General features: G+C 37.3%; 1 protein-coding gene across 1 annotated transcript; it reads right to left on the reverse strand.

The window, feature by feature from the left end:
- Window positions 1–23,080: 23,080 nt before the first annotated feature.
- LOC121312849 (5-beta-cholestane-3-alpha,7-alpha-diol 12-alpha-hydroxylase-like) lies at window positions 23,081–26,034 on the reverse strand. Its single transcript, XM_041244693.1, has one exon. The coding sequence runs from the start codon at window positions 25,991–25,993 to the stop codon at window positions 24,458–24,460; it is 1,536 nt and encodes a 511-aa protein (XP_041100627.1). The 5' UTR covers window positions 25,994–26,034; the 3' UTR covers window positions 23,081–24,457.
- Window positions 26,035–26,659: the final 625 nt, after the last annotated feature.

The raw sequence follows: 26,659 nt of genomic DNA on the forward strand, positions 1-26,659 counted from the left end.
CTCCCAGATCATCCAAGCGGCAACTAACAGAGCACGTCGTCACAGGACTTGGCGACCAAGAGAAGAGAGGGAGTGAAAAAGGGATGAAACAGCCTGTAGTCCTGAATACTGTGCAGACAGTTCCCACAGACAACCTTTAACAACTTACAGGCACTGGGAAAGTAATAATTACCATATTTAATTGTTACTATTATGATTGTTATTTTGTTGTTTACTTTTTGTGGCTTTATTTTCTGCTGTGTGTGTTTGATGACACTTCTAGTAGTGTGTGCAGATCACACCTTTCCCGTGCTTTGGGTGTGGGAGTAGCGTGCGAAAATATAGAAAATATATTTAAGCGTTCTGGTGGGGGTAGATACATCTGAGCTGTTTGTTAATCATTTCGAAATTTTGAAAAAACACACACTTTGTTAGTGATACATTGACCTATTTTTAATATTGCCAATACCTCTAAAATCCACTTATAATACCAAAAAAACCAGGAGCTAATTAACTGTTTGTGATGTGGGGCTACTCATGATGTTCTATATTACCCTGAAGCGCATATACGTTCCCACAATGACCCATCAATGTATTGCAAAACCTCATAATGGTTTATTAACATATTAACATGATGTTCTGCCATCTTGCTCATCTTCACAGTCTTTGCTTCTCAACCATATTGATGGATAGCTGCACAGACGCTGTTTGTATGAAAACTCTTACTGGCTCTCAGAAGGTACAGTACCTTACCTTGTACTGCATTTCCAAAACAACACTCACATGATAGCTATATCATAAGGATAAACAGCAGCAGATGTAAATCAGTGTAATTTCACAAATTTAAAGTAGAGTGAAAACCGATTCAGAATAGAATAAGATTCTATATATACAAAAAAACAGCACACAGCATGAAATATCAGTATCAAAACATTTGACAATACATTCTCCCGATCGAATTAACATATCTTGTGAAATAAGAATGGTATGATGTTAGTTAGTTAGTTCATTCTACATAATTATATTTACTGTTTGTTTGCATTCAATAATTTCTTCTGATAAAAAAAAGGGGTGCACACAAACACCCCGACAAAAAAAAAAAAAACATACCTAAATACATGTATTAAGGATCTGGCACAAAATAATATAACTTAATTGGGGAAATGTGCTTCTGAAGGCTCTCATTATCCTAAATGTTATTTTGTTCTTACTGGTCAGCCCCAAGAACAATTCGGATTCCACTGTACGCAGGGCTTCATAAATCTCTGCTTTAATGCATTTACATATTTAGTTGTTTACAACTTTGCCTTGTAATCATATAACTCTATTTTACTCAGTGAGAAGTAATTTGTGGCAAATTTCCACCCCTTATTTCCCTGGAGGATGCATTAAAATATTTACTGAATGATGCCATATATCCATCTCATTTTGTCAACCCAGACTGATAGTATAATTTATACCAGTTATACCAGTTTTTTGTCCAACACTATGATGAAAGTGAGTTTCCATGTTCTTGACTTAAGAACTTTTTTCTTCCAGTTTGACTCAAAACCCTTCCTTTTCTACTTATCTGCAAACACTGTTTTTTTTTGTTTGTTTAGACTAATTTAGAGAATAAGTGAACAAGATGAAAAGAGGGGAATACAAAATGAAGAACTTGATATTTGATCAGGGTTAAGGTGACAATACTCGATCCTGAGGCCTCATAATGAGTCACTGAGACATGTTTTTTTCTCAAGAAATGGTGAATCAGTACAGACATGTTATGTTATAAATTACAGGGGCTGCAGTGCGTAATGAAAAAATCTGACCATTTACAAAGTCACAAATGTTTCTGTTCCAGTTGTATCATGAAACAGTGTACAGCATTACCCAGGCATGGACATTTGCTCTGAATGACCAGGCATTGGCCAGACACTATCTGTTGCTCTCTCACCTTCCCAGCTGTGTGGTTCCACCAAACCTGGCACTGTAAGTCGGGAGGTCTGTCAAAACACTGTAATGTAGTCAGACAAAGAGGGAGGGGGATTCTATTTCTGTAGACTCTATTGTAGTCAACAGCTCCCATTTGCAAGGATAATTTGGCGTTTTGTATTTCAATTCGAAGAAGGAGTTGTGTGATTAACCCCTTTGCAGTCCCTGTCAGTTTCGTTCAGTTCCCTTAGAGAGTAGCCACTGTCGGCTGTGTTCGATTCCACGCTATGCCTCACCCCTTTTTAACTGCGTAAGTAAGGGATGAACAATGATAAGTGTTGAATCTGTAAAAAACAATAAAAAATCACAGTTTCAAGTGCCGTTCTCTTACCAATTCAACCCTTTGAGGTGTTTCTGCCACTTCAAACATTTCGTCCTCATTGATACTTGTTTGATAATCAGATTCAATTGATTGTTAATCTGGAAATTGCTCATTTGTCACGTTTAGTTCAAACAGTTAAAATGTTGGCCTCTCATATTGTGGAAATGTTGTCACAAGTTCCTTGGATTGAGTTTAAAATCCAACACACACAGACAAGTTGTCTGTTGTAAGTGAAGATGTAGCAAGAAGTGTGTTTTAGATGTACTGTAGAACATGAAAGTGGCATTAAAAAAATTAAAATGCAAAAAACAATGGAATGTGATCCAGGAATGGAGAGCAAAGATATTGATCATTTTGCCAAACCTAAACAGATGAAGACCTAAATATCAGCGATCAGTTTTCGAGAAGTACTTAGACAAAATGTGAGTGGGTGAGGCAAAGTGGCTGAGTGGAAACAGGTGTAGGAGTGATGCAGTGCGGTAGTGAAACAGACAGAGCATTGTAATCCGGTTTGGAAAGTGATTTTTATTTGTATCCAGGCCTGGTGACAAGTAATAATAATCCCCCGGCAATACACAGCAACGTGTACTGCACAGGGTAGACAATAACAGGCTTCCAGACCCAAACAATAAATAATAAACAATAAGTATCCATCTCACAATAATACAAACACGGTCACCAGTCCTGGGTGTGTGCAGTAGTGCTCGTGGTGGGTGATGCAGTTTATTTTGTGACAGTAGTGCAGTCTTGTTCTGGCTTAGGGCTGGCCCTCGGCGACAGCTCTGGATTTGTGTTAGCCGTCTAGTGCTTTACCAACAAGATGAATTACACACAGACAAACAAACAAAACACTCATGTTACTGAAACAGTGGTTACGGGGTCTCTAAGTCCTTCTCGGTTTAGTAACACATAACCAATGTGAAGGAACAGATTGCGATTCTCCATCCCCTGCTGTCACACATGACACCTTGGTAAACAAGTGCAACTGCCTCTCCAATCTGTGGCTGCCACATTGTTTCCCTTCAGGGTCAATGAGTTATTGCAATGGAGTCTCGCCCCCTTTCCAGCTGGCCAACTTCCTTTGAACCCTGGGAAAGAACTGTGAGGCCAGCCTGTCCAACGAACTCTATTCTCGCTGCTTAGCGCCCGCACAGATCGGGAAGGAGATTTACCACCAAGAATCATTGTATTTCTGTCACAGTGGGCTATAAGCTTCTTGAACAATGATTCACTGGGCGTGAGTTGAGGGGTGATAGGGCAACAGAAGCAGAAAGGAACGGTTATTAGGACAGGGTGCCAGCTATATAGGACTGGACTTAGGACAGAGGAGTGGGCTAAAGCCCCAACTAGTTACAGACCGGCAGACCCGCACTTGGAAACTAGGATAGAAAAACACATACAGTAGTACAGTGGTGGCGTTCTTAACTTAATGCAGATTTCCACAGTTTTACACAGATCTGCACAGTTCTGGACAGAATTGCAGAGACGCACGTTCTTCAAGGGCTGCTGCGTGATGTCACTGAACTCCACATGCAGAAATCTATGGGGACCCTGCACAGTCCAGCGCAGCTTTGAAAAGTTGCTGCGGAGTTGGTTGCCGCTATGAACCAAAGAGATCACAAGTGACCTGCTAATCGTAATGTAAACAACTACAACTGCTGACCTCTTGTTAGCGGAAGCGAACGACATCGGTTATTTAAACAAACATAATGTACTAAATCAGTGATAAGTGATGTACAATGTTACAGTAAAATCAATTACATCAGACTAACTCTGTATAGGTAGATAATCCAGACAAATACACATAGGTGTTTTAAAATGATCAATCATCATTAATACATTTAATATCGTTTATATTGGTGTTTACTCTGGTTAAGCAATTCCAAGAAGAGTGGTAAATTGTCTAGCAACATTTCTCGTGACTTTATAAAGTCTAAATAGTGACATGTAGTGACTTTGTGTGGTCTCTCTAGCGACTTCCTTCTTTGTGGAATGGGCAATACTAATCACGAGCCGCCACTGGTTGAATAGAGTTTGTAATGGCCTGGATAGGTCTTTAAAATGTTGAACGTCCCCGATGGACGTGCTGACTCTGTGGGAGCTGTAGCGGGAGCGCCTGATTGGCGGCGAGGAGTAAAAACAGATTCAGCAGAGAAAGCTTCATGGCAAATTTAAATAGAGCTAAGGCAGGGCAATCACTGACGAAGGAACGTCGATGTCTTATCGGTGAAACTTTGAAAGTTTAGCGGAGGGCCAGTATTTCTAATGAAAACGCAGAGAAAGTTGAGTAATGGTGCTGCGTTTTGAATGGTGCTGTTGCTGGGCAGGAGACTGAAAAGGAGCAGGAAAGACATTGGAGCTCCTGTGGCCAAGTAGAGAAGTTGAATGATGAGAAGAATCACCTGAGCAGGTAGGAAAATAATTGATAATGTCTTGGCAGTGCTGTGCGGAGATGTGACCTGCAGTGAAAGGAACAAGGGAACAAAGTTATTAGCGAAGACATTTAAGCTGAAGCATGAATAACGCAGACTGACCTGCTACAAAACGAACTGCGCAGCTAACATTAAACGAAAGAAAGGCAAAAGCGGAGTTTACATCTAGTGTCCAAGTAATTGATGGAAATGTACTAAGTGATGATGAAATTGCTGTTGTTCCTGAACCTGTCCCGCAGAAATGTGAAAAATTAGAAGGGGGATGTTTACGTGGAAGTGAATTTGTAATTATAAAAACATTATGTTAATATATAATTTGTATTACTTTTCTTTAATCTTTTTCTAGTGTCATGTTTGAAATGTGTAATATTATAAATAATAATAATCTTTATTTAGTGCCTTTCATAGTGGACCACCATCACAAAGTGCTTTACAAGATACGAAACTAGGGTGTGTGAACTATGCATCAGCTGCAGAGTCACTTACAACAACGTCTCACCCAAAGCACAAGAGGGTGATTTGCTCTGGGTCACAGAGTGAGTCAGTGGCTGAGCTGGGATTTGAATTGGAGATGACCTGGTTACAGGCCTGTTTCTTTAACCACTGGACCACACAGCCTCCTACAAATTGTTCTGACTGGTTTTGTTGATGAATCAACATTTTCCTGTGGATTCGTAGCACAAACTGAAACTAAATTATGCAGTTTCCTTTATTCAACACGTCACTCATAGTCGAGCACATGGCAGCAGCGCTTTAGCAGGGGGCGGGATGGTAGTAGTTGCTCCTCCAATTAAAACCAGGGCTCAGATGGCGTCACCTGTCATTACTAGTAATGTGGTTATCGAGGTTGGCGTTTATAACGGACGCTTGTTTCCTCTGATGAAAAAACATTCTCTGGACTCCTCCAATTAAAACCTGTACACAGATCATGTGATCTGCTACTGCTAGTACTGTGGTTAATAGTAGATAAGAGTTTATAATGGAGACTTGTCCCCTTTGAAGAGCCAGTACTGCTGTTGATATAGGAATCTTGGGTTTTGGTTAAAAATGTTCTTGTATTTTAGACAATATTTTTGTTTTTGTTTTATTTAACATTATATATATATATATATATATATATATATATATATATATATATACATATATACACACACACACACACACATATATATATATATATATATTCTATATATATCTATATATATATATATATATATATATATATTATATTGTACACACACACACACACACACACACAAACACACACATAATGTTCAATAAAACAAAAACTAAATTCAAGAACATATATTTTTTTTCAATTTGAAATTCTGAGAAGGCTCTACCTCCCTTTGCCAGTTTTCTTTCCTTATAATATACATTTAATGCTTTTTTCCATGGTTAAACAAGTTTTGAACAATTCATAGAAACTTTCCTATGCTTATACCATGGTAATCTGTTGTAATGTTATACCTGCAGTACAGCATTTGCAAAGATCTGACAAACACCCCCTCCCCTTAAAATAGATGGTAAATGCACTGTACAGCTTAAAAATCAAATGAACTGAAAACTGAATAAAAATAGCAAGTACAATATTAAAACAAATTTGCCTGGAAAGCAAATATCTCACAGCATTTGCTCAGACTATATGCTCCGGGTGCAGTCATTTTCTTTCACTTTCTTGTTGCTGTCCTTAGAGGTCTACCTACCCTCCAAGAGGATAATCACTGTCCAGAAATAATTACCTATATTTGACTTTGATATGCAGGCACAGTTTATTTATGAGTTTACTTTTAAATACTACTGACTTTGGTCATTGTGGAATGTGGCAGCGTGCCCTGCAGCTGTGTGTATTTTTGTGTTTTATGTTTTATGTGGTGTGTATGTATTGGTGCACGGAGAGTGGGTTATGTAGCATGGGTGATTTAAAATGTATATTTGTATTTAGGCAAGGGGATTGCACAATCACTTCACGTGCAGAGAAAGTGTGTATTAGTAAATGAGCACAGGGATGTGTGTGTGGAATAGTGGGTGACAGGAATGCAGTTACCTCCCTACAAAAACACGTGGTGTATAAATAGAGTGTTACAGGATTGGGTGTTCAGTGTGGCGAGAACGGGAGAGAGTTGGAATTGAAACAAATGCTTCAACTGCTATTCGTGCTGGTTTTACACCAGCGTGATACTTTTTTTATTCAATATTTCTCCAGTGTTTGTTTTGTCTGTTTATTTTGGCCAACATGCCATTTGTTTTGTTTAAACCTTTTTATTTTGTTCAATTACAATAAAGCAGTGCAATAGCGCACTCACTCAGCAGCCCTGTTTGCATCCTGCATTTCCTGGCCTGACATCACTACCAGCCAGCCTGTTCACATGGATCTTGTACAGAAACCTGGTGCACACAGCAACATTTTTGCAAAACTACACAAATGCTCTTTTTTTTGTCTTGGTTTATGCATTAACAAATATTTATTTCAGCATTTTTTTTTGCAAAACTACAAAAATTACTTTCTTCTAGACAGTTATATTCAGAACCAAAAAAAAAAAAAAAAAAAAACAAATGCACAAGCAGTGACATGTACACACATTTTCTAGAGTGTAAACATGACTTGTTTAATTTGCAGTTAGACTTGGATTTGATTTAATATGGGGCCCCATGTGTTTATATAGTAATCCTGCTCATAAATGTTTCCAGCTATATCCAATATTTCCACAACTGATACATTAATTGACAACCCTCTTCTCTGATAGCAGGTTTTTGCACTTCTAGGTTAAGTACAGTAATGAGATGGAGAGATCAGTTCATGCAAACCCGCTAAACTTGGTCTGATGGAAACAAATGGATTTCATTGTATATTACATTTTAGGACACCAACCCTCAGATTACAGACCTAGATACTGTTCCACTCAATTACAGTTAAACTGAGCAAATTATTCAAAAGCATAATATTTTTCATGATTGAGTGTGAACAACAAGATAATGCCATCCATTTACTTACCAGATGAATCACCTGGTGTCTTCAATTATATTACCTTTTAATGGTGCTTCTGAGGTACTGCATACAGCTGGTCAGTAAGAACATTCAGTGAAGCTTTTCGGTAGCCAAAGTGGCTGTGGTTTTTATCTATGTGTAAACAAATTAGCTGAACCAAAATAATGTAGGAAAATTAACCAAGCTGAATCTGTATACAGTGCAGCTGAGGTGAGATTTTGCAGAGAAAATTCACTGGATCAACAGCTAAGTCAATGCTTATCTGCCTTTATCTCATTTAACAAAGAAAGACTGGTTTATATGTATGAGACGGGATAGAACATTCTTAAACAGTAGGCTTGAGGCTCTAGCACTAATCTCAGAAATGAATGTAACTGGTTTGAACTTAGTTTATTTTTTTTCTTTAATTAAAGGGAAGAACTACCAGTACAGTAGATTTCATAATCTTCCAAATTAATATTTTTCACAAAATGAGATACAGGAGAATTGAAGGACGACTTGTCTCGGGTATCTGGCAACACACTTGGCTGTGAACTGCAACAGGTGACAGATGCGTGTTTAAGTTTATTTTAAAAAAAATACATTTCTATTCTGTGATAGAAGTGTATCTGTTTATTATTTGATGCTACGTGTTCTAAATAATAAATTTATGTTTCTACACTCATGGATATTTGTCACGTTCAATAAATTATTACTGTATTACATTGGGGAGTTCATAAGATATTTCTGTGATGAGGCCAGTATAGTAATGACCACTGGGGGTGCACACCCCAAGATCATCCCAGTGTCATTTCTATAGAGGATATAAAGTATTCCTTAATGAGTGTGTATTTTCCAACATAGCAAATACTGAAACTAACGTATACACTATCAAATAAAATACATTAAAGCTATTTTTTTGTCACCTATGTTTTGGTGCAAACCCCTTTTTACCTCTTGTTTAATTGGGTTTATAGTTACCAGCACACACATGTAAAACTACCAGTGACAAGTGGAGGTCAGATGTGTCATGAACATTATACTTTACATAACTTGTACCAACTAGTTTATCTCACATAAGGAAAAAAAACTAGACACTGCAAGAAAGAAATACCTCTCATTTTAAGAGCAACAAACTCTGAAAAACCTTTGTTAGGATAAACACACATTTAGCCAGCCAGTTTTCTGTTTGCCCATGTCCTTTGAATATTAGAGAGAATGTATTTTAAATGTGAAAGACTACATCTTTGACTGTGCTCTGAGGAAAGGTGATGAGTGTATGCATTTAAGAGCACATAACATTATCAAACTTGTAATATGCTCCACTGTCGATTTGAGACACTGTGTGGTAACGCAAGGGCTAATATAAAGTGACTGAACAGTCCAGTTTCATTATCAGACTCTTTTATACAACATTTTCTCTTACAGACTACAACACATTCTACTGCTATTATAAGGCAATATTCTTTTTTTTAGTCTTTGCCTTGTGAAAAGCTTTCTTTAAGATACTTAACTAAGAGAAACATCTTGACAGAAAGTTAGCTACTGTGCAGGACACACTGAAAAGGCAGCCAGGTCAGTCAGACAGGTATCACACGAAAATAAGGTAGCTTTATATGAAGCAATAGAGATAATCGGTCAATCGATCAGGGTTCTAGTTTTTCCATCTCAGCCACATTTTCAAATGTTCATCCCTGCCAAACACAAAAAAAAAACTTCAACATTTCCAACATTAACAGCCTCTACATGCAAACATATTTACTTATTTATAATTTTTAGGGTCTTAATCTGTCACTATACAAATATGAAATAGAAATGCAAGCTTTTTGATACCTTTGAAAATAGTGTTCTTTGGTGTAAAATAGGACAATTTAGAGTTTTCTCTTAACAAGCTTTAATACATGCATTTTATCCAATGTTGCAAAAATAAACCTCCTTTTGCTACCGCATATATCAATGTACATTAAGTAACTGCAAGATAATGTAGATTTAATTCACCCTTGGCTGAATGTAAAGAATTATTTTATTCAGGGGATTTTTCAAAGTCTGAATAGCAACAATTACATAACCAAGAAAAAAGGAGTGCAGAACGCTATTTGATAGCCTCTCTTAAAAAAATGTATTTATGTATACAAAACATAAAAAAAGATGTGATCTGCTGATCTTCTCCTCTGCTGCCCAGTCTCCCTGTCAATGCAGGCAGTGGCTTTGCAGATGGCGCACAGTGAAAGAAGGGCATGTTCTGCCGGGCATTCCTATTGCCAGGGGTCTCCTTTCCTAGCTGCCTTCCACCAGGGTACTGCTCAGGGTCAGGGAGCTGCCAGCGGAAAAAGCAGTCTTCATGGGTGATTAACTCTTAACATTTTCCTTCAGTTTGTTTTCGCCAAGACAGCACAATATTTGCTGTCAGAAGTAGTGATAATGATTCAGTTTGATGAGTGGTAGTTGCTTACCAATCCCTGCCCATGGCTGGGATTCACAGACCTGGAGATATGGAATTGTGTTTTAATTAGGCCCCCGGGGTATCTAGTTGGATAGTTCAAATTAAGTCCTGTGGTGCTACTGCACAGCTCAAGTAACCCTTTGCGGAACACTGCAGTCGAGATAGAGAAGTAATTTGTACGATGTTGCTTCAGACACTTAAGGGGGCAATAAAGGCAACGCGGATCATAGCTGCCATGCATCACCCTATCTAGGGGCTGCATCAGTGGGCTATTCATTAGCAGGAAACAGCCAAATGCTGTACATGTGAAATCTAGTAGACAGGGGCCGACAGTAAGTGGCCAAAGGTTAAACTTGTAATACTCAACTTAGTCACAACCAGTTTTACACAGGTCGAATTATAGAAAAGGAAATAGCACACCTAATTATGTGTCACTCTTATCTGAAATTGCACACAGGTTCTTTAAATAGGGTAATATTGAAAACTGGGGTGTAACCAGTAAAAAAGGAACAGAGATGAAGGCTATAAAATGTTTGTTTAAACAGACACCAGATAAGAGATGAAAAGAATATGTTAACACTTGGTTACTAAAAGCAATTAGTAGCAGCTTTTCAAGAATTAAACCGCAATTTCAGCAGTGTCCTGCCATGGATTGTCACAATGCAAAACTATAAGCAGAGTATCTAATGGAAGGCTGTGTGGTTAAAGGAAAGGGTTTGTAACCAGGAGATCCCTGGTTCAAATCCCAGCTCACTTACTGACTCACTGTGTGACCCTGAGCAAGTCACTTAACTTGCTTGTGTCAATCAGACCAGAGGTGGTTGTAAGTGACTCTGCAGCTGATGCATAGTTCACATACCTTAGTCTCTGTAAGTTGCCTTGGATAAAGGCGTCTGCTAAATAAACAAATAATAATAAAGTGATAATACAGTAGAACCTATACTATACAATCCTTTATATTCATTTAGCCATGCTGGTACCACTTGAACGGATCAGATGGAAACTGATCAATGAACATTATAGAATTGATTCATTTGCAGAAGGTGCGTCTTGGAAGGCAGTTTGGTTTCTTACATGCTATTACTTCATGCAAAACAAACTGCACAGTTTAACAACGCTCAATAAAATAAAACAACAAAGCAAAGGGTTAATATAATTACTGTATCTTTTAAAAGCTAAAACACGATTTTTTTTTTTCCAAAGCCATTTTGTGTGAGTGCTTTTTTGCTGATGCTGTTGTTTTAAACATACTATCTGTAATGGGCTAACATGCACCTATGATGCAAAAAAAAAAACCAAAAAACAACCTGTTCCCTTACTTTGGCATTGACTGAGAAATCTTGGTAACAACTGTTTTCAGAATACTGTTTTGTAAATTGCCAAATACTGTATTAGAGTGCTTTGATTTGCAATAATTTTCACTGATTTTCTTTGTATATTATAGGTCCAGTACTATACTTTGGTATTTTAGACTCAGCTGTACTTGAATTTGTTCATTTATAATGCACTGACGGTAATAAAGCAGCTATAATGCAGTACTTCTGAGATATGATATTTTCACATATTTGATGGGCCCCTGGAACCAATTAAATCAGGTATGACAGGTTCCACTGTACTAATGTTATTAATAAACACTAATACAGATAAAGAAACAATAAATAGTTTGGCTAGAAAGGCATCTATTTTGGACTTCTGCATGGTTGATTGCTGGCTTGTCATTTTATGTCATTTGTTTTAAAGAGGCTACAGGACGTACGCCCCTTTCCTATAAACAGCCATCCCACTCCTAACTCCTAATAGGGTCTGCAAAATCTGTTCTGCAGTCAGTGAAGATGTAAGCTGACAGCCTATAAACATGGCTTCCTTCCAAATTGGCTGCATATGATAATATTAGGAAGGATTCCAACTAAATACAAAATCACAATATGCAGTTCTAATTATTTTTTAACTAAGTGTTCTATTCCTAATTGGTTTCCCCCAGACATACTGTACGATTAAATTGGTTGGCAAAAGCAATAATGGTTATAGTGCTTAGGTTTTTGCTTGCCAAAGTTCATGTAGCATGTTCTCAAATTGTGCCAGCCAATTAAATTTTTTGAACTGGCACAATCTGGCTTCTGTGTATGCCAGTCTTGTGTAAAGTAAATAACAAATGGAAAGCTAGCCTCTCAGCAAAGATGTTAGAATCCATTCTTGCTTGAATCTTCAGGGCAGACTGTGGTTTTTGTTTGCTGTAGTACTGTATTGCATTTCTTTTTGAAGCTACTACATAAAGAAGCAAGCAGATGGCACTATAAAACCGCAACCCAGGAGTACTGGCATTGTTGTACACATTCAAAAAAATTCTAAAACTATGATTTACATATTTATTTATTGTACTTGTGGCAAACGTATGTTTTTGTATGGAACAACTAAATTAAATTAAAACATGTTTTTTAAATGGTGTTCAGTATCTCATGCACACCAGTTAATGTACCATTCTCACCATGTAGTACCTTGTCAGCAAAACTGAGTATCTCATGAGCATCTTTACAGTACATACAGCAGGATTATAATCAAATTCTTTCTTTCCTTCCCTGCCAAGCGTGCCTAGCATTGGAAATCTGTCAAGACTCTTGGGCGCCTGACCACGATGAAGTGAACTATGCCTTCATTATGGATTTTTTATTACTAACTGGCTTTCCATCAGTTTCCATTTTTCTAATTCAAAGTGCTTCCTTTGATACTGTAGACCAATGGTACTCAACTCTGACACCTTGAGATTTATTCCAGACCTGGTCTTTATTCCAACCGGGTCCTAAATTAGTTAATTGCCTCTTAGCAGCTTCAGTTAACTACATTAGAACCTGCTTGGAGTAAACACCTGGACTGGATTATACCTTGAGGTCCAGAGTTCAGTATCAGTGTTGTAGACCATTCCATCCTGAATCATCTTGGAAGCACAGTGGAACTGTCTGGCCTTGTCCTATCCTGGTTCAAATAATATCTTTCAGATAGGTTTGAGTTCATCTCTACTGCGGAGGTAAAATCAGCATTATCTGAAGTTTTCTGTGGTCCTTGTGGCAAAGTGCCTGCCCCCTATATATATAGTATATTATTTATTGTATTATCATTTATTGTTTGTCAGCGTGGAAGGGGTTAAAAACCCCATCATAAAACCCTTGTGCAGAAGGTGACCATCTCCTGAGTTAATTCATTGATTAATTCTTGCTAACTGGGAGATGGTCACCTGTATAAAAAGACAGAATGTCCTAAAAAGCCAAGCACTCTCCAGGCATCTGCTGTTGAGCTTATATATTTATTATTATAACATCATTATGAAAAAACATGCATGAATTCGCTTCATTGTTTCTTCATAATGATATTATAATAATAAATATATAATATAAATATATTAGTTACTTTAACAAAATTGTGTCAGCAACACAAATGCCTAGAAATAGTATTATCTGTACATATCTGTCAAGTCTTGATCAGGAACCTCCCGTTTCCAAAACCAATCTCCTGGTCAGAAACAAAACAAAACGCCTTATAAAGTAAAAGGTATTTATTTATTATTATTATTATTATTATTATTATTATTATTATTATTATTATTATTATTATTATTATTGCCCCCACCCCATTGCAATAATGTATGAAGTTACAAGTATATTTTAAATGACTAAGCTGCCCGCTGGTGCATTCACAGAATAATGTACCATGTGATCTTGTGTTGTGTGTGTATGTGTGTATGTGTGTGTGTGTGTGTGTGTATATATATATATATATATATATATATATATATATATATATATAGAATATATATATATATATATATAATATATATATCCCAATTTTGCAAGTTTCCATCGGTCACGGTGCTTTTTTTTCATACGCATATGTTTTAGCACATTTTTATTTTTATCTTTTTGGATGGAAACATAGTTACTGACAGTTTCCTTAACAAATTATGACCTCTCAAGTTTCTCTTCTCTTTCCATTTCTCTGAAATGGAATCGAAGCAGCCGCCGTCATTCAGTTTGCCATCATCAATTTGGAAACATGAACATAATAAAAAATGGATGGCAAAGGGCAAGCCAATTTTTTTTTTTTTTGTGTGGCATTGTGGCAGAAATCTGCCCTTTATAAGTTGGCAGGGATGGGGTTAAATTCCCCTACCTGCCTGGTTTTATTGTGTTCAGGTGGCTGGGGTTGATTAGTTGATTAGCATAATTAACGATCAATCAGCACCCAGCCACCTGACATAAAAGGAGGCCTCAGCTTCCCATTAGGGAGAGGAGGGATGTGTGTTTGTGTGTTCTCTTCTAGTGAAGGCATCGCCCAGCCTGGAAATCTTTATTTTTGTAAGTTTTGCTTTTTGTTTGATTATTTGTGTTTAAATATCTTTATTTTTGCCCTTGTGCCCTTTTATTTTGTGTTTATTTATAATAAAAGCAAAAGCATTATAATAAAACCTCTATCCACTCGCCAGCCTGTCACAGGCATGTTTGGGGCATAATTTTAATTTTTTAGCCAAAAAAATAGGTTGTTATAATAAAATGTTAATTGTGAAGGTCATTAATGTTAATGCCCCAAATGGTTTTACTGACATGAGAACGATCAGTAAATACAGGACCACATTTGTTAAAATAATTCCATATTCAGTTTTTGTTTTCTAGGCATCTAAAGCGAAAACATCCTTTTATTCATGCTGAGTATGGGAAGTTCCCAAAGTTAAGTGCAGCTTGCAGTAAATGTTTTTATACACCTTTTCAGGGTGTGTATTCCTAAGTGAATTGATTGTAACTGGAAAAAGTCAATAGAACAAATGTTTCAGTTGTTACATTTGTTGTGTTTATTTTGTTTTCAACATTTAGCTTTCAACATAGGACATGAATGCTGCCTTTCAAATTGGTACATTTGTAAGAACACACTAAGATTATTATTATTTTTTTTTTTTTTTAAATGCCAGACTGCTAAAATCAAAAACAAGTGTCCAAAATAAGTACATAAGTATGGTAATGAATAAAATATTCAAAACTATGATCGGGACCCCGAGTAGCTCACCTGAAAATCGACCTATACCACTATTCTTACAGTAAGTCTTTACTGATCAGTCTAAGCAGGGTTGTGAAAAAGTATTGCAACATGACCATTGGTACTACTGAACCCTCTTTATCAGGAAGGCTATCATGCTAATCACTGCAAGAAGCTCAAGGACATCGTCCCTGAATTTCTACTTGTTTGCACTTTTTTAACCCATATTAGTTGCATTGTTTGCAAAGTATGTTCGGGTACCACAATATTGGAACCACAATATTTTATCTCTCACATTAAATGTAATCTTTGATAATAAGCAATTTATAAGGGAGTGAATCTTGCATCCCTCTGTTGCTGCAGCTACATGTCTCTTTTGACAAAGTTGTTATATTGGGGCTATCTTGAATAATTAGATCAAGTATTCATGAACCCTATGGGAATGTGTATAAACAGAAAACAGTCCTTTTGTGAACATGGCCCTTTGTTTCTTCTTTAGTTTTCTTTAAAAATGACAGATCAATGAAACCGAAACAGAATTTGTCTCATCCATTGCGAAATCATTTTCCAGGCCAATATTACTCAAGCAACATCACTGAACCCTTAATGCTTGAGAGCTTTTACAAAAGAAAGAAATCAAATAGCGTGACAGTTTAAAGCTTATCATTAGAGCTACACGGGTTGGTGTTTTTGTCCCATGAACAGACTCAACCTGCTACGCAGGAAAACATTGTGACTGTACTGTATTTGTGTCTATATATACAAAATGCACACTTATTTTCTTTTACTTTCTAATTTGTTGTTAATATTTTCTTTCTTTATCAAACCCATTTACAATGTACCTGGGATATAACATGCACACTGATACAAAGAACCAGTATCATGGAACCGAATAAAATCGTATTAAATCCTGTTTAAATTCTCCTTTTAGTACGTACTCTGATAGTGCATACTTCCTGTTATTATGCACACACTGCGATGGCACCCAGTGGTCTGTGCTGCGCATATTGCATACTCGTAGGCCTACTTCTTGCTGTTTGAACTTGACCTTGCTCTCTATTACTGTAATGTATGCAGTAATATCATGGCCAGCGCTAAATGGTCGATAATTTCAACTGTACATTATTGGAGAAATCTTAAAGTGATGAAAGCAGTCAGAATTATGCGCAAAGAGCACAAGTTTAAAAAGCAGCAGTTACTGAGACAGTCATCCAAGGCCCTGTCCACATTATAGCAAAAAAATCGACAATCGAGTTCAGACCCGATTTACCTGAACCCTAACCCATCAGCGTTAGAGAGTATCCACATTGCCGTAATGAAACCGGGTTAGTTTAACCCAGCTGCTGTTGAAAGAACACTTTGCTGGGTGACTGTATCCCAGAAACTACTCTAATGTACACACGTTCTTCGTTCGTTTTTCCCCCCCTCGTAAATGTCGGAGCAAGGCGCCTCACACGTCTTTGCTACACCAACCTAATAAGGCTAGTGTCACCCAATGTAACTAATATAGTCTGCTGATCTACGCCACCCAGTGTTTTGCAGGGCACTAGGACCCTAAATAAAATAAAGCAAATACTAGATAAAAAATATATCCCTCTCTGACCACAGGTGAAAATTCTCACTAGTTTGGCGCAGTAATCTTTCCAAGACCCAATACCAAGCAGGAGTGCAAGAGGCAGTTTTTTAAAGATAGTAGACAATGGGTATATTGCATCTATCACTATTTATTGCATCTATCACTATTATAACACATTTATTATTTATTATTTTTTATATATATATATATATATATATATATATATATATATATATATATGATTGACATTGACAAAATGTTTTTGGTTTCTTGATCATTCATTCTCGACCATGACACACTTGAGTGAGTGACTATGACTGAGGCATATGTACTTAACCACCTAATGAGCGAGACATTTGATTGGACACTGGATATGGAGTGATTTCAGCTGTTGAATTGCAAGCTTGAATAAAAGCAATAAAGAAAATCACAGAAAAAAAAAAAATGTCCAACACAATGGAATTCAATGTGCAGTACTAGCTACAATCGTTCTCCACAACAGGCTAGGCCCCGGCCCCATCCTCTATGGATACTATTTATTTATTTATTTATTAAGTTTTTATTTCACAATAAAAAATTAAGCAATAGATGTTATTGTAAAATAATCTAAGAACACAATGTATAATATGTGGCCACTGTGAACAATTTAAAACAAACAAATAAAATTGTACAATCACAAATAGCAAGAAGGGGGTAAAAATGATTCTCCTTTTAAAATACAACAAGGCTAAACTTGTACAAGACTTCTCAATTTATTTTGGAGCAGCTGCAAGGGATATGGTTCTCCACAGCACAAGACACAGAGAACACAAAACAGAAAACAAACTAATTACAAACAAACACAGTAATCCCACCCTCCACCCCCCTTACGGTCCAGAAACCAGTCCTTTTAACCCATCGTTACACTATAGTAGTAGGATTTAATCAAATCGAGTTAATAAATCGAGTCTACTATTTAATATTATTAATATTTAGTAGTTTTATATTAATATAAAACTTTACTACTCACATAAGCGGTCTTAATTTTGTATGTGAAAGGTGCTGCGCCTTAAAACTGACTCTGATGAACTCATTAGCCACCACATTAACACTGATCTTTCTAGCGAGGTGTTTGTGTCCATGTAGTATTGCGACGTGATTCAATCTTGCTTGTCCCATTGTTGATCGCAAGTAGGTCTTTATCCTACGAAGGCTCGAAAATGGCCTTTCTGATGTGCAAGAGGTCACAGGTATACCTACAGCTTTGTTAGTTCTGGTAGTAATTGTCCCAGGTGGTCTCCCTTCTCGTCGCTAAAGTCATTTTCAGCATCCTGCAATGTAGACAGGTGAATACTGCGATGTAATGAACATACTGTGATGTAATTTCAGTCTCTTTGACAATGTCATTTTTGTAAAAGTTCAAAATATTCTCACAGTCACCTTTTCCAATTACAAACTTTTTGATTTCTGTCACGTGTGTGAATACTCAAGAAGTAAATCGATTGTACAGAGAAGTAGAAAGGCAATCTATCACTTCATAATATCTCTGCCTGCACAGTTCTTCCGAAGACTGAAATGTGTGGCGTAATGCTCCATCAAAGCGCCGTGGAACTTTTCTTGGCCTCAAAATGATGGGGCTTTCCAAATCCAACCCTTCTGCAGTTTCGGTTGTTTTGGCCAAAATTGAGTGGGTCCTTCACAAAGTTTTCTTCTAGCATTTTAATCATCAGTTCTGCTTTATGGAAGTGCAGTTTATGCTCTGTAGTGCCGTATTAACTTTTTCAGCACGACAGAAAACCAGTAACAGCAGCTTTAGTGTGAAAAAGGTGTCAAACTTCTGCAGATGTAAAAGGAAACCGTTTGCCTTTCCTCCAGCATCACATTTGTCTTGTACCGACAGTTCTTCAGTAAATTCTAAAAGCGCACTGTAGTTGGAAGCAACAGACTGCAACGAAGCTGCTCTGAATGTCCAATGTGTAAGACAAAATGCTCGTAATGTCTCTGTCGGCTTGCTGAAATTCTTCGAACTAAGCAAGGCATTTGGGAAAGTTCTTGACAAGGGAAATCAGCTCTCAAATAAGAGTAAGAAAGTTAGGTTGTATGCACACATCCTGTACCACCAGGTTCACAGTATGTGCTAAACAATGACATACACAGCTCACGGTTCATCTTGTACAAATGCTTGTAGTCCCCGACAACATCCAGCCATCACTGCATTGTCCCCAGCATTTCTCGAAAGGAAAATCAAATCTGAGCAATATATCTTTCAGCACAATATAAAGTGCCTGCGATGTGGTGTCTGAAGTGTTGTAAAAGCCGAAAAATATTTCCTCTTTAACAATAACAAGATCGTTGTTAACAATACAAAAACATACCGACACCTGTTCTCTAACGGATATGTCAGCAGTTTCATCCATAATTATAGAAAAACACCCTGCTTTGTGGATTTCTTTCATCAGTGTACGCAGAACGTCATGAGAAATAATTTCAATCATTTCATTGACAATGCCATGAGAAATCCATCTACACTTACTGTGATTCCTCCGAGCCCTGGGGACCCCAGCATAATCAGCGCCATGCCAAGAGCTCATTTAAGAATGCAGCACACATAGAAGTAAATAAACACACGTTTCAAAATAAAGAATACAAGCATCAAAATGAAATAAACACATTCACACAAACAAAAATCAATGCCCATTTCACATAAATATACAACCGTAAATAATAATAATAATAATAATAATAATAATAATAATAATAATAATAATAATAATAATAAATGCTACAAGAAAGTGCCTAAGTAAACAAAAGGGTGACAATTCGTATGGGGGGGATGGCCACGCCATAGTAAACACATTAGATGTGCATTTGCATTTACACAAATAAAGACCTTTAACTTTCTAATATGTGATGTGATCTAAGAAAATTTAAAAAGTGTTTTGGAAACTAACTTTTGTGTACTACGGTATATTAGCATATCTGACTACCAATGGAATATGACAAGAATAAATCCTCCTGTATTTTAATTCAGGTTTGTCTCTTCTTTATTCTCGACTCATGTAACCAGGGGGATTATGACAATGTACTACCGCAAAGCACTAAGGTCTCGGAAGCAACTGTGTAAAGAGACTCGAACGCGGTTCACTTCCAGATTACAGTTAAACTAGTATTATTATACCGACAACCGAGTTCGAGACTACACCTCCTGAGCAGGGTTCAAACTCGGGTGTTGAACTCAGCTTGAACTGTGTATTGTGTGGATGAAACTCGATTTAAGCACTTTTGAACATGTTTTGAACCCTTAACTCGGTTCTAAAACGCTATGTGGTCAGGGCCTAAAATACTTCTTAAAATAGCGTAAATTAGAGGAATTTTCAGTGGCATATAATGTACAACGCTATAGGCGATGATTACTGTACCTTATTTTACTAATTACAGTACAGTATTATTCAGTGCATTAATTCCTAAATTAGTTAATTGCCTCTTAGCAGCTTCAATTAACTACATTAGAACCTGTTTGGAGTAAAGACCGGGACTGGATTAGACCTTGAGGGCCAGAGTTCAGTATCAGTGTTGCAGACCATTCCATCCTACTGAATCATCTTGGAAGCACAGTGGGACTGTCTGGCCATGTCCTATCCTGGTTCAAATAATATCTTTCAGATAGGTTTGAGTTCATCTCTACTGCGGAGGTAAAATCGGCATTATCGGAAGTTTTCTGTGGTCCCTGTGGCAAAGTGCCTGCCCCCTATGTATATAGTATATTATTTATTGTATTATCATTTATTGTTTGTCAGCATGGATGGGGTTAAAAGTTTTTATAAGTGAATTGATTGTAACTGGAAAAAGTCAATAGAACACATTTTTCAGTTGTTACATTTGTTGTGTTTATTTTGTTTTCAACATTTAGCTTTCAACATAGGACATGAATGCTGCCTTTCAAATTGGCACACATTTGACAACAAAACTGTCCAAAATAAGTACATAAGTATGGTAATGAATAAAATATTCAAAACTATGATCGGGACCCTGAGTGGCTCACCTGAAAATTGACCTATACCACCATTCTTACAGTAAATCTTTTTACTGATCAGTCTAAGCAGGGTTGTGAAAAAGTATTGCAACATGACCATTGGTACTACTGAACCCTCTTTATCAGGAAGGCTATCATGCTAATCACTGCAAGAAGCTCAAGGACATCGTCCCTGAATTTCTACTTGTTTGCACTTTTTTAACCCATATTAGTTGCATTGTTTGCAAAGTATGTTCGGGTATTGTAGTATGGCCAAGCCATCATACAGCTTTATTCACTACATGCTAATAGAAATTACAAAAGAGCAGTGGAACCACAATATTTTATCTCTCACATTAAATATAATCTTTGATAATAAGCAATTTATAAGGGAGTGAATCTTGCATCCCTGTGTTGCTGCAGCTACATGTCTCTTTTGACAAAGTTGTTATATTGGGGCCATCTTGAATAATTAAATCAAGTATTCATGAACCCTATAGGAATGTGTATAAACACAAAACAGTGCTTTTGTGAACATGGCCCTTTGTTTCTTCTTTAGTTTTCTTTAAAAATGACAGATCAATAAAACTGAAACAGAATTTGTCTCATCCATTGCAAAATCATTTTCCAGGCCAATATTACTCAAGCAACATCATTGAACCCTTAATGCTTGAGAGCTTTTTCAAAAGAAAGAAATCAAATAGCATGACAGTTTAAAGCTTGTAGGTCTTTATCCTACGAAGGCTTGAAAATGGCCTTTCTGATGTGCAAGAGGTCACAGGTATAGCTACAGCTTTGTTAGTTCTGGTAATAATTGTCCCAGGTGGTCTCCCTTCTCGTCGCTAAAGTCATTTTCATCATCCTGCAACGTAGACAGGTGAATACTGCGATGTAATGAACATACTGCGATGTAATTCCAGTCTCTTTGACAATGTCATTTTTGTAAAAGTTCAAAATATTCTCACCTTTTCCAATTACAAACTTTTCGATTTCTGTCACGTGTGTGAATACTCAAGAAGTAAATCGATTGTACAGAGAAGTAGAAAGGCGATCTATCACTTCATAATATCTCTGCCTGCACAGTTCTTCCGAAGACTGAAATGTGTGGCGTAATGCTCCATTAAAGCGCCGTGGAACTTTTCTTGGCCTCAAAATTCTGAGGCTTTCCAAATCCAACCCTTCTGCAGTTTCGGTTGTTTTGGCCCAAAATTGAGTGAGTCCTTCACAAAGTTTTCTTCTAACATTTTAATCATCAGTTCTGCTTGATGGAAGTGTAGTTTATGCTCTGTAGTGCCGTATTAACTTTTTCAGCACGACAGAAAACCAGTAACAGCAGCTTTAGTGTGAAAAAGGTGTCAAACTTCTGCAGATGTAAAAGGAAACAGTTTGCCTTTCCTCCAGCATCACATTTGTCTTGTACTGACAGTTCTTCAGTAAACTCTAAAAGCGCACTGTAGTTGGAAGCAACAGACTGCAATGAAGCTGCAACCATTCATATGGGGGGGAAATGCCCACGCCATAGTAAACAAATTAGATGTGCATTTGCACAAATGGGAAATCTGGGACAGATAAGACGTTCTTTAATTTAATTAAAAGCCGAAATAAAGACCTTTAATTTGCTAATATGTGATGTGATCTAAGATAATTTAAAAAGTGTTTTGGAAACTAATTTTTGTGTACTACGATACATTAGCATATCTGACTACCAATGGAATATGACAAGAATAAATCCTCCTGTATTTTAATTCAGGTTTGTCTCTTCTTTATCCTCGTCCTCATGTAACCAGGGGGATTATGACAATGTACTACCGCAAAGCACTACGGGATCTCGGAAGATGCTGTGTAAACAGGCTCGAAGGTGATTCACTTCTAGATTACAGTTAAACTAGTATTATTATACCGACAACCGAGTTCGAGACAACACCTCCTGAGCAGGTTTCAAATTCGAGTGTTGAACTCAGTTTGAACTGTGTATTGTGTGGATGAAACTCGATTTACGCACTTTTAAACATGCTTTGAACCCTTAACTCGGTTCTAAAACGCTATGTGGTGGTCGAGAGTGAGATTTATAACCATAACTCATTATATTTCCCTCACAGGCGGGTATGTGCATGTATCTGGTTATTAAATACCTCCGTTATAACATACTGTTTGTACGGTCCCAAAGCAGAACGTTGTATCAGAGTTTCACTGTATTTATTTATTTTTATTTCCCCCCACCCCTCCCCTCCCAGCCTCTTTCGAAACAGGCCAGTTACCATGGCAAAACTTCCTGAACACAGCTGCGCAGTAGTACAGTTCAGATTTTAATTTGCGATACAAGCCTTTATTTTTCACAGAGGCAAAAGCGCAAAAACTTGGGCGAGCTCCAAGCGGCTTGTTTGTTGCGGATCTACTGCTCATTGAGCCCCCCGGCAAAGGTGGATTGAACAATTATGTAACTTGCAACCACTAAAATCACCAAACAAGAAATAATTGTCATTTTTATTTTATTTATTTTTTTTTTTTCAGAATAATATTCTGAAAATGCTAATAAACAGAGGAAAAAGCTTTCAAAATCTGTCCACGTGTGTTTTGTGCCCACTGCTTATTAAAAGACATGCATGATTAGAGAGAAAGATTATTTATTTTTATTTTATTCAGAAAGGGAAAGTACAGCCAGTAATGATATTAAATCAGAAAAAAAAACAAAAAAAAAAAACACTTCGGTGTGAGGAACAGTAGCAGAAACATTTTCATATATGTGTAAATTATGTTTTATTTTATGCATGTAAACCAAGCTTACATTATTTAAAGAATGTTTTTTGAAGTCTGTTTTATGTCTTAGTAAACTGTAATTTAAATTCTTATAGTTTTATTTTTTATTTTTTTTACTAAAAGTATTCTTTAAGTAAAATAAGTAATTGTCATTTTTGCTTTAACTATTCTTATTTCAGTGCAGCGATACAATATAAATCAAAGCAGACACTCACAAAAGGCCCCCTTGCCATGCTCATACCTTCCAAAACTGTGCTGTAAACAAGATTCAGACATCACTGCTGTGCTTCAGCCAAAGTCTTTAGTGTCTTTTATAAAACAAAAATAAAAAAATCATTTTCTATATTCAATGTAGTAAATCTGCATTTACAAACTACAATTACATACAATGCAGTTTCAATTATTGTGATCATAATTAAAATTTCTGTAAAAGAGGTCAAACTGCAGTTACAATGCTGAATGCAAGAATATTTATAAATTTCAGTACAATACAGTACAAATTTTCCCCAAATTAATTTTTTAGTTAAAATTTATTTTTCTCTCTGCCAACTCAATCCAGCTGTGGAAACAATTGTATTTATATCTGGGCAGAGTTGAATTAGTTTCATACAGTGAATGACAGCGAATGTTTTTGAGCAGCCACAAATTTCCATTACCTTTGGTTAATTCAGATTTCTTTTACAACTTAGTTTAAAATAATTATTATAATTATAATTATTTTATAGTTTATACCTAAAGGACATTCTAGCTTGTAACTTAGATTACATGACAGATTAAGTGATTGTAATACAGAATAGTAAAAACACTGGCGAGATTTATTTTTATATTAGACAGCTAAAAACATAGCATCAGAAAACTAAAACATGTTAGATAAAATTCCAAAAAGAAAGGAACAAGCAGGAACAAATCACATAGTTAAAACATTCTTAAATGAACTGGTCAATTCTTTATAGACTATGCATTTTGTTATTTTTTCATCTGAATTATTTCAATACATTAGAATCGTAGACGGTATTTAAACTGGATGTCTCTGACTGGTTGCATAGATCCAAAACCCCAGCGTGTGACATCAATGGAGGGGATTTCCTCATCCGGGTTTTCCAGCTCAAACTCAAAGTATGTCAGCATGAGGAAGACAAACTGTTTGAGCTCATTTGTAGCAAAGAAGCGTCCTGGGCACATAGTGACTCCAGCACCCCAAGGCATGTTATAATATTTCAGCTTCTTACCATCTTTGTAAAAGTCAGTCTTTTTGGTCCCCTCCAGGGTCAGGAATCGGTCATATTTAAATTTGTCTGGGTCCGGATGCACGGCCGGGTCCATCTGCACTGCAGTGTATGGGAACAGAGCCACTCTGTCCCCCTCTCGTATGCTGTACTCACGCTCATCTGCCATCCTGAGTTTCATGTCCTGCATGACAGCCCTGGTGAGGACAGGGGCAGCAGTTAAGCGAAGGGTTTCCTCCACTGCACTGTCCAAAATGGGGGTCTTGAGAAGCATGTCTCTAGTGAGATTAACTAGTGGGCCCACAGATGTGACCTCTTGGCCGGTTTCCTTTAAGAGCTGATCCACTTCCCCCTGGACTGCCTTCATGGCTTCAGAATGCTTCATGAGGAAAAGTAGCAGCCAGAATGCGGACGGACCGGTGTTGCCCTGGGAAGCCCAGAGGAGCAGAAACATGTATCTGTCCTGCATGGATTCCTTCATTCCATTCTCAGCTCTTATTTGTTGCTGATCCAACACCCAGCCACTGATGTTGTCTTTCATAGCTACCTTCTGCACAGACAGTATGTCCCAGAACAACCTCTTCAACCTCTCTGCTTCCATCTTTTCCTTTGGCGGCAGAACTCCATATGCCAGCCGGGGGAAGAGTCTATCGTACTTGCGGAACTCTTGGAACAGTTCCTGAGATTGGATCCGGTCCCGTTCTTTAGCTTTCTCCAAACTGCCAGCTTCCTTGGCAGTATCGTTGCCGAAAAGTGCAAGGTAGCCAGCCCTGAAGACAATGTTGTAGCTATAGTTAAACAGTCCATCCTGGCTCCATGCTGTCTGCTCTTTCTTCGAGCCCACACTATGCAGCATCAGGTTCTGCAAGTTCTCCATCATGGCCTGGGTCATAACCACCAAGCCGTCGCCCATCAGGTGCTTGTTACTGGAGATTTGCAGGAACTTGTGATCATTTTCCATTGCGTGGTAGCCAAAGACCTTCTGTACCAGCTGTACAGCAAACTTGTTGAAGTCAAGCTTGGCTCTGGACTCTTTCACAACAGTGCCAAAAGAAAGGGGGTCCATGAGGAAAGTGAAGTAGTGACCTGCTAACTGCACAGTGAAAATGTTCCCATGCTTCTCTTGCATCTTCTGCAGGAACTTGGCTGTGTCCCTTCGGAAGTCCAGCACGTGGCCCAGCCATGGTATGGGGCCCCTGTCCAGGGGAGGCTCTCCAGGTCGTCTTTTACGAAAAGCTCCTAAGAAATACAGGCCACTGAGGATGGAGATTAGCAAGGCAAGGAGGACTGGAAGCAAAAGAGACATTTTGTCTTCTTGTTACTCTGAGCACTACTCTGACTAAGAGCTAAGAGAAAGCTGCAAATAACACTAGACACTAGCTCCTCCCTATGGGCTGCTAGCCAATCAGGGCGGAGTGTTCTAGTGAGCGATTCATAATTTTAACCCTATGCCACCTACAAGGAATGACTATAAATTGTGCATGTATCCAACGACTTTCTTATCCAACTTATTTTAACGCTTGTAGTTTAATAATCATAAATCACAAATTAAAACCCAATATATCAACAGAAAAGTATTGAGTAGACCTTTCCAGTGGTATCATCTGTTTTGTTGTAGGGTGTTTTGTAGATTTTATCTTATAAGCAACACCTCCAAAAAAAAATATTGAAATATGACATATTAATAATAATATTTCACAAATGTGCTAATTTTTATAGTTTTCCAAACAATTTAGAAAAAAAAGTTAGAGTATATGGGAGATATGCAATTTTATGAGGATTTCAAATATTTAATAAGAATTGAAATACAGTTTTGTACAGTTGCAGAGCTACATAAAGTTTTGCAATGTAAAAAAAAATGTGCAGAAAAGAGCCGAAATGGCAGATGTAGACCTGAAAGTGAAACTGAAGAAACCTAGAAATATGATATATTCCTGTTTGTGATTAAAGTTAATTATTTATGTGTCGAGGT

This window comes from Polyodon spathula, chromosome 3, assembly GCF_017654505.1.
Source record: "Polyodon spathula isolate WHYD16114869_AA chromosome 3, ASM1765450v1, whole genome shotgun sequence".
Taxonomy (NCBI): Eukaryota; Metazoa; Chordata; class Actinopteri; order Acipenseriformes; family Polyodontidae; genus Polyodon; species Polyodon spathula.

What these genes read in the sequence shown, in the direction of transcription:
- LOC121312849 (XM_041244693.1), bottom strand. Translation starts at nt 25,993, where the DNA reads ATGTCTCTTTTGCTTCCAGTCCTCCTTGCCTTGCTAATCTCCATCCTC.